The 9,742-nt window shown below is 47.1% G+C and overlaps 1 protein-coding gene across 1 annotated transcript; it reads left to right on the top strand.

The window, feature by feature from the left end:
* The first annotated feature begins 2,870 nt into the window (after positions 1–2,870).
* LOC118390627 (protein ABHD15-like) lies at positions 2,871–9,013 on the top strand. The gene is made up of 4 exons (XM_052457501.1): positions 2,871–4,479; positions 6,935–7,164; positions 7,552–8,403; positions 9,004–9,013. Exons 1-4 carry the CDS (start codon positions 3,613–3,615, stop codon positions 9,011–9,013), a joined length of 1,959 nt encoding a protein of 652 aa, XP_052313461.1. The 5' UTR covers positions 2,871–3,612.
* The last annotated feature ends 729 nt before the right edge of the window (positions 9,014–9,742 follow it).

The raw sequence follows: 9,742 nt of genomic DNA, 5'->3' as shown, positions 1-9,742 counted from the left end.
TCAGTCTTCTCCTTGTATGGGCTGAAAGTTTAGAAGGACGGACAGTTCTTGGTAGATTTGCAGTGGTCTGATACTCCTTCCATTTCAATATTATCGCTTGCACAGTGCTCCTTAGGATGTTTAAAGCTTGGGAAATATTTTTGTATCCAAATCCAGCTTTAAACTTCTTCACAACAGTATCTCGGACCTGCCTGGTGTGTTCCTTGTTCTTCATGATGCTCTCTGCGCTTTTTTTAACGGACCTCTGAGACTATCACAGTGCAGGTGCATTTATACGGAGACTTGATTACACACAGGTGGATTGTATTTATCATCATTAGTCATTTAGGTCAACATTGGATCATTCAGAGATCCTCACTGAACATCTGGAGAGAGTTTGCTGCACTGAAAGTAAAGGGGCTGAATAATTTTACACGCCCAATTTTTTAGTTTTTGATTTGTTAAAAAAGTTTGAAATATCCAATAAATGTCGTTCCACTTCATGATTGTGTCCCACTTGTTGTTGATTCTTCACAAAAATATACAGTTTTAGCCTGAAATGTGGCAAAAGGTTGCAAAGTTCAAGGGGGCCGAATACTTTCACAAGGCACTGTATATACAGTGCCTTGCGAAAGTATTCGGCCCCCTTGAACTTTGCGACCTTTTGCCACATTTCAGGCTTCAAACATAAAGATATAAAACTGTATTTGAATGATTTTGAATGATTTTATTTATGTATAGACAGGAGAAGGCTAATTATACACTACATGGCCAAAGGTATGTGGGCACAAGCTCATCGAACATTCCAAAATCATGGGCATTAATATGGAGTTGGTCCCCCCCTTTGCTGCTATAACAGCCTCCACTCTTCTGGGAAGGCTTTCCACTAGATGTTGGAACATTGCTGATATAACAGCCTCCACTCTTCTGGGAAGGCTTTCCACTAGATGTTGGAACATTGCTGCTATAACAGCCTCCACTCTTCTGGGAAGGCTTTCCACTAGATGTTGGAACATTGCTGATATAACAGCCTCCACTCTTCTGGGAAGGCTTTCCACTAGATGTTGGAACATTGCTGCGGGGACTTGCTTCCATTCAGCCACGAGAGCATTAGTGAGGTCGGGCACTGATGTTGGGCGATTAGGCCTGGCTCGCAGTCGGCATTCCGATTAATCCCAAAGGTGTTCAATGGGGTTGAGGTCAGGGCTCTGTGAGGGCCAGTCAAGTTCTTCCACACCGATCTTGACAAACCATTTCTGTATGGACCTCACTTTGTGCATGAAACAGGAAAGGGCCTGCCCTAAACTGTTGCCACAAAGTTGGAAGCACAGAATCGTCTAGAATGTCATTGTATGCTGTGGCGTTAGGATTTCCCTTCACTGTAACTTTTTTATTTATTTAACCTTTATTTAACTAGGCAAGTCAAATTATTTTCCAATGAGGCCTACCCCGGCCAAACCCTCCCGTAACCCGGACGACGCTGAGCCAATTGTGCGCTGCCCTGTGGAATCGAACCAAGGTCTGTAGTGACACCTCTAGCACTGACATGCAGTGCCTTAGACTGGGAGCCCTTTAAGGGGCGTAGCCCCAACCGTGAAAAACAGCCCCAGACCATCATTCCTCCTCCACCAAACTTTACAGTTGGCACTATGCATTGGGGCAGGTAGCGTTCTCCTGGCATCCGCCAAACCCAGATTTGTCCGTTGGACTGCCAGATGGTGAAGCGTTATTCATCATTCCAGAGAACTTGTTTCCACTGCTCCAGTGTCCAATTGCAGCGAGCTTTACACCACTCCAGCCGACGCTTGGCATTGCTCATGGTGATCATAGGCTTGTATACAGCTGCTCGGGCCATGGAAACCCATTTCATGAAGCTTCCATTTAACAGTTATTGTGCTCACGCCGTGTACAGTTTGGAACTCGAGTGTCCACATACTTTTGGTCATGTAGTGTAATTTTGGTAATTGATTTAAATTTAGATGTTAATCTACTATACCCCATAGTAGAAAAGGATATGTTCAGAAGCAAGGTGAAACATGCCTCATGAAGTGTAGTAAAACGTTCAGGTTTCAATGTTTTATGTTTTCCAAATGCGTACTGCCTCCAACTCATTGCAAAGTGGTGTGTGACGTGCTGATGAAGCCTACCTTCCGTGGACTATGTATTTGAATGGTGAATGGGAAGCGCTTCAATTACCAGTTGTGAAATGAACAAATATGAAGAAGAAAAAAATTATCATGGCCAAAACCAATTTTTTTTTTAACACGTGATTGCATTTAGAATTGTTTCGCAGTGATTGGGCTTATTAGACCGCTGTCCGAAAATATTTTTCTGCTCGAAGCCTGAAATTCCGCTCTGTGTCTGTATGACGTGTGTGTGATAAATAAGATACATAACACGTGCCAATTTAATTCCACGAAATTATGCAAATTAACGCATAGACCGATAAGCATGACAGGTCAAATATATTTCCATCAACTGGCCTTATTTCTCTCTCTTCTGGACAATTGGCCGGTGCCAATTTTATTTATCGACGTTTCAAAAAAAAAAAAATTAAGGCCAAAAGCCGTAATTACCGCTAACCAAACCCTGGTGTGTCTGTGTAAGCAACATAGAAACCATAGTTTATCACCAGCCAATTGTTGATGTGACCACTTTGATTGGTTGAGTTTAGATATTCATGTTTGCTCAGGGTTTGCTCAGTCCAACACGTGTAACTGTTATCTGTTTACCCAAATTGCCAAATTACCTTCTCTATGTAGACATGGAATAAAAGTGTTGTGTCTGTTCTTTTCACTCTATATCTATGGTGAGTTTAAGCCCAGCACTGATTGCTAATGATTTAGAGAGGGAGGGAGGGACTAATGGGGTTGGGAAAGAGGGATTGCGTAGGGAGGGTGAGAGGGAAATATATTTGGTATCTAAAAGAGAGAGAGAGAGAGAGAGAGAGAGAGTAAGGTGACGTGCTCTCCCCCTCACCTTTTTTCTCTCAGTCTATTCTTTCTGTCACTCGTAGAGGTTGAGCAACACTAACTGGCTGCTATATTAGCAGGGGACAAAGGGAGAAACAGTGGAGCCAACACTGCTGTAAAGACCTTCTATACTAGATCATTGGACTGCTGCAAAGGCCTGCTACATTATACAAGATCAATGGACTGCTGTAAAGACCTGCTATACTAGATCATTGGACTGCTGCAAAGGCCTGCTACATTATACAAGATCAATGGACTGCTGTAAAGATCTGCTATACTAGATCAATGTAAATCCCTGCTATACAACCCTGGCTGTACTTTAGCTCTCTGGGCGATCCATATCTGTTACTCAGGGCCACATTCAGTAGCCACCAAATGAGAGAAAATGTTGTGAATGGGAAGAGGTTCTAGCTGACCTGAAACTTGAACTTGTAGAGTTCTAGACCTGGACGTTGTAGAGTTCTAGACCTGGACGTTGTAGAGTTCAAGATCTGGACGTTGTAGAGTTCTAGATCTGGACGTTGTAGAGTTCTAGATCTGGACGTTGTAGAGTTCTAGATCTGGACGTTGTAGAGTTCTAGATCTGGACGTTGTAGAGTTCTAGACCTGGACGTTGTAGAGTTCTAGACCTGGACGTTGTAGCGTTCTAGACCTGGTAACAATGGCCACTGACCAGGATGTCGTCTCCTCCTGTAAGTGGGAGTGTGACAGGGTGTTGTACCTCCTGCCCTCCCTGCTGCTGTTCCTGCTCTATCTGGCTCTCCGCTGGCCCCCGGTACAGCGAATGGCGAGGCTGGGGGTGAGGGCTGCCGCCTGGTGGCTGTGGGTGGCACTGTGCTGGGTCCTGGAACTCCCCATCCACCACCCTCACGCAGAGCCAGGCTGGGGCAAGGAGAGGGCAGGAACACAGGAGCATGGATCATCCCCAGGCCTTGCCATAGGACTGTCAACAGAGAAAAGCTGGGGTAGGGAGAGGGGAATGGGTCTTGGCTTGGGATCACATCCTGCCCTCTCCCCAGCCCCAGGACCCACTCTAGCCTGTAAGCCCACAGCCCTGTCCCGGTTCCTGCTCCAGCACTGCTGTTCCCTGGCCAGACCGAGACTGGCACCATGGCCCAGGGGTGACCCCCACCTCCAGACCCTCTCAAGTTTTCTATTGGGGGGCCTGACTGCAGGAGACCAGGGACAAGAGGTCAACTTTACCCGAGACCACCTTCTACTGAAGGATGGGGGGGTAGTGGCTCTGGACTGGGCTGTAGGCGTAGGTGGGGGAGAGGAGGTGGGACGGGAGAGAGGGAAGGAGCACTATCCTGGGGGGAAGGCATTGGGCTGCCACACCTCCACACCTCCAATCCTCCTCCTCATCCCTCACTACTGGGGAGGAGTGACGCCCCACCTGAGAAGTCTGTGTAGAATGGCTCTTCGTCAGGGTTTCTATTCCCTCGTGTTTCACCGTAGGGGCACGGGGGGGTGCCCTCTCACCACGCCACGGCTGACTGAGTATGGAGACTCTGTTGACCTGATGCAGGTACACAATAATATTACTATAATAATTGTATGGTCTATAATTGACCTAATAATGATATTGTGTTTAATGTTGAACATACAAATGCTGAATGGGACAACGTGGTCTCAGTACTCTGACATCTCAGACTTTACAGTTAAAGTCGGAAGGTTTACATACACCTTAGCCAAATACATTTAAACTCAGTTTTTCACAATTCCTGACATTTAATCCAAGTTAACATGTCTTAGGTCAGTTAGGATCACCACTTTTATTTTAAGAATGTGAAATATCAGTATTATAGTAGAGTGATTTATTTCAGCTTTTATTTCTTTCATCACATTCCCAGTGGGACAGAAGTTTACATACACTCAATTAGTATTTGGTAGCATTGCCTTTAAATTGTTTGACTTGGGTGCGTTTTGGGTAGCCTTCCTCAAGCTTCCCACAATAAGTTGGGTGAATTTCAGCCCATTCCTCCTGACAGAGCTGGTGTAACTGAGTCAGGTTTGTAGGCCTCCTGACAGAGCTGGTGTAACTGAGTCAGGTTTGTAGGCCTCCTGACAGAGATGGTGTAACTGAGTCAGGTTTGTAGGCCTCCTGACAGAGCTGGTGTAACTGAGTCAGGTTTGTAGGCCTCCTGACAGAGCTGGTGTAACTGAGTCAGGTTTGTGGGCCTCCTGACAGAGCTGGTGTAACTGAGTCAGGTTTGTAGGCCTCCTGACAGAGCTGGTGTAACTGAGTCAGGTTTGTAGGCCTCCTGACAGAGCTGGTGTAACTGAGTCAGGTTTGTAGGCCTCCTGACAGAGCTGGTGTAACTGAGTCAGGTTTGTAGGCCTCCTGGCAGAGCTGGTGTAACTGAGTCAGGTTTGTAGGCCTTCTTGCTCGCACATGCTTTTTCAGTTCTGCCCCAAAAAATTCTATGGGATTGAGATCAGGGCTTTGTGATGGCCACTCTAATACCCTGACACAACTTTGGAAGTATGCTTGGGGTCATTGTCCATTTGGAAGATCCATTTGCAACCAAGTATCAACTTCCTGAATGATGTCTTGAGATGTTGCTTCTATATATCCACATCATTTTCCTCCCTCATGATGCCATCTATGCGTGAAGTGCACAGGTCCCTCCTGCAGCAAAGCACCCCACAACATGATGCTGCCACACCCGTGCTTCATGGTTGGGATGGTGTTCTTCGGCTTGCAAGCATCCCCCTTTTTTCTCCAAACATAATGATGGTCATTATGGCCAAACAGTTCTATTTTTGTTTCATCAGACCAGAGAACATTTCTCCAAAAAGTATGATCTTTGTCCCCATGTGCAGTTCCAAACCGTAATCTGGCTTTTTTATGGCGGTTTTGGAGCAGTAGCTTCTTCCTTGCTGAGCGGCCTTTCAGGTTATGTTGATATAGGACTTGTTTTACTGTGGATATAGATACTTTTGTACCTGTTTCCTCCAGCATCTTCAAAAGGTCCTTTGCTGTTGTTCTGGGATTGAATTGCACTTTTCGCACCAAAGTACGTTCATCTCTAGGAGACATTCCTGAGTGGTATGACGGCTGCGTGGTCCCATGGTGTTTATACTTGCGTACTATTGTTTGTACAGATGAACGTGGTACCTTCAGGCGTTTGGAAATTGCTCCCAAGGATGAACCAGATTTACGGAGGTCTGCAACTTTTTTCTGATGTCTTGGTTGATTTCTTTTGATTTTCCCATGATGTCAAGCAAAGAGGCACTGAGTTTGAAGGTAGGCCTTGAAATACATCCACAGGTACACCTCCAATTGACTCAAATTATGTCAATTATCCTATCAGAAGCTTCTAAAGCCATGACATAATTTTCTGGAATTTTCCAAGCTGTTAAAGGTACAGTCAACTTGGTGTATGTAAACTTCTGATCCACTGGAATTGTGATACAGTGAATTATAAGTGAAATAATCTGTCTGTAAACAATTGTTAGAAAAATGACTTGTGTCATGCACAAAGTAGATGTCCTAACCGACTTGCCAAAACTATAGTTTGTTAACAAGAAATTTGTGGAGTGGTTGAAAACCAACCTAAGGGTATGTAAACTTCCAACTTAAACTGTAAATGCATACCTAGGTCCCATCCTAGTGAGACCATTGAGCTAGTCCTAGAACCCTCCTAGTGAGACCATTGAGCTAGTCCTAGAACCCACCTAGTGAGACCCCTCCTAGTGAGTGTAGCAATATCAGTAAGTTGGCTAGCTGGTTTCATAACAATATCAGTAAGTTAGCTAGCTGGTTTCATAACAATATCAGTAAGTTAGCCAGCTGGTTTTCTAACAATATCAGTAAGCTAACTAGCTAGCTGGTTTTATAACAATATCAGTAAGCTAGCTAGCTAGCTGGTTTTATAACAATATCAGTAGGCTAGCTAGCTGGTTTCAGAACAATATCAGTAAGCTAGCAAGCTGCTTTTATAACAATATTAAGCAACCTTTAACCTTGTGTCCTCCAGACAGTAGCATATGTGCGTAGCCGGCACCCGTCCTCTGTGCTGGTAGCGGTGAGCGAGGGTTCTGGTTCGGGCCTGCTGCTGTCCTACTTGGGAGAGTGTGGCTCCTCCTCTTACCTGACGGCTGCAGCCTGCATCTCACCTGTCCTGCAGGGCCAACTGTGGTTTGACACGCCCCTGCCGCCACTCTACCGCTGGGCAGTGCTGGTCCAACGCAAACTGCAGCTCAGCAGGTAGGAGATGATGATGATGATGATGATCGTTATGATGTTTAGTTTGTGTTAACCCACAGACCAGTATTACACAGTGTACCTTTTTGATGTCATTTCCTCCTACAAACTGCAGCTCAGCAGGTAGGAGAGTGATGATGATGATCGTTATGATGTTTATGTTAACCCACAGACCAGTATTACACAGTGTACCTTTTTGATGTCATTTCCTCCTACGTTATCACCTTCAGGATAAACGTTGACGGCTGAATCGTAAATTACCTGGAAAAGTCCATTATAGTGTGTCACTCTAACAATGCCTGGCATTGAATCCCGGCCATGGTGATGATGGGGTTGGTAAACTGAGCTAAAGCATCAGAGATGATGTTCTGACTTCTTCGTCTTCCCCAGGTATGCCAGTGCCCTTCGTGGGGTGTTAGATGTAGACAGGGCTCTCTACTGTTCCTCCCTCAGAGACTTTGAAGAGACCCTGTTCTGCTCTGCACTGCGACCCAATATCCCCCACCACCCAACCAGTCACACACCGACCCCAGGGGCCAGAACCGCCAGCGGGACACCAACCACCAAACCAGGGGCTACTGTACCCCCCCTGAACACCCCCCATCTGACGGGACCCCACAACACCAAACTGGCGGCCATGCCCGGTGCCAAAACGGTCTCCCCCACCCCTGCCTCCACTCCCAGGGTTCCAACCACCAGAGCAGGGGACACAGCACCCCACCAACACACCCCACACCACTCAACAGGACCCCTCCTCCCTGGGACCTCCACACACATCCCTGGGGCCCCAGCCTCCACCTCTGGAGCCAGATCAGGTGCCAGAGGGGCCACTGCTCCCCCACCCTCCCTTAAGGGAGCTGGGGTAGCAGGGGTATCAGGGGTAGGTGGGGTGGCATCCTGGGTGCTGGGGGAGCGGGGTTGTCCTGCCAGGGACTGGGAGAGTTACTGGGAGAGGAACGAACCTCTGAGGGACGCAGACGAGGTGGCGGTTCCCGTGCTCTGCCTCTGTAGCCGTGACGACCCCCTCCTGCCACCCCCCTCCACCCTGCCCCTCACCCTTTTCCAAAACAACCCTTATTTCTTGCTGGCGCTGACGGAGACGGGCGGACACTGTGGGTTTGGACTGGAGGAGGGAGGACAGGGGGAGGGAGAGGTGGGAGGTAACTGGAGTAGCGTGTCTGTGTTGGAGTACTTCAGAGTGGTGGCTGAATTTCTGAAGGGGGAGGAGAGGAAGGGGATGAGGTGGGGGGGTGTAGGGGGAGTACGGGCATGGGCAGGGGTGGGCAGAGGGGCAGTACCATGCTACCCCCCCCGGAGGAAGAGGAGGGAATCCATGATGAAGAGAGAGAGACCCAGCACACAGTCACACACACAGGAACACCTCTATGATGGAGGGGGAGGGGGAGGGGGGGAGGAGGGACAGTATACCTGGCAGAGGTCCTACACACGTTGAGAAAGGAGGAGAGGATGGAGAGAAGGAGGAAGAGGGAAGTAGGAGACACCCCAGAGAGCACTGATGACAGAGAGAAAAGGAGGAAGATGAGGGGAGTACAGGGAAAGAAAAATAATAATTTTAAGACTGGATTCAATCCGATCAGAGGTAGATCCGTGTTGTAGCAAGCTTCACATTGTGTTTACAGCTTCACATTGTGTTTACAGCTTCACATTGTGTTTACAGCTTCACATTGTGTTTACAGCTTCACATTTAAAGGTAATTTCCCATTGAGCTGACATATGCAGTGTTTACCGTGAATTGGGTCTCCGCGAAGGTGGGAAAGTTGCCTAGAAAATTTGCATAGCTGACAAAAGCGCGATCAAATTTAATCCTCTCACCCTCCTTAGATATGGCTGAGGATTGGACCACAGGGGGTTGGTGTCACCTTAATTGGGGAGGACGGGGCTGGTGGTAATGGCTGGAGCGGGAAATGGTATGAAATACCTCAAACGTGTGGTTTCCATGGTTTCCAGGTGTTTGATGCCATTCCATTCGCTCCGTTCCGGTCGTCATTATGAGCCCGTCCTCCCCTCAGCAGCCTCCATTGGTTTGGACACGTGCTTTTCTACAATGGACAAATTCGATTGGTCAACGAAAGTTGAAAGAGCACAGTGAATCTGAATGTCCCATTTAATCTAGAAACCCAGAACCAAGTCTTGCGCGTGTGGCTGTCCAGCTACTTGGAGAACAGTCTTGTTTATTGAATGGGTTATTGAGTGGTCTCCTCATGAATCAGTGTTACTCAGAACAGGAGATGTGGGATGCATCCCCATTGGCACTCTATTCCCTATATAGTGCACTACTTTGGACCAAGGTGACTATTCCTTTTTATAGAGATCATGGTGCCATTTGGGATGCAGATGTGATCTTCAGTCACAGCAGGAGGGAGGTGGGGGTACATGTCACTTTCAGGACCCGGCCTACCAAAAAACAATTAATGCATTGATCTAACAGGCACTCTGTGAGCTTAGCTTTCACAAGGAAACAGATGGGACTGGAAATTATTCTAGCATAGAAATAGACATAGAATGGGTGGTAGAACTTATCTTGCTCTTAAATCTAGAACAGACACAGCACTTCATTGTT

This window comes from Oncorhynchus keta, chromosome 11 (assembly GCF_023373465.1).
Source record: "Oncorhynchus keta strain PuntledgeMale-10-30-2019 chromosome 11, Oket_V2, whole genome shotgun sequence".
NCBI lineage: Eukaryota > Metazoa > Chordata > Actinopteri > Salmoniformes > Salmonidae > Oncorhynchus > Oncorhynchus keta.
Note: the sequence above shows the minus strand (reverse complement) of the source record. Positions and strands in the feature narration are given on the sequence as shown.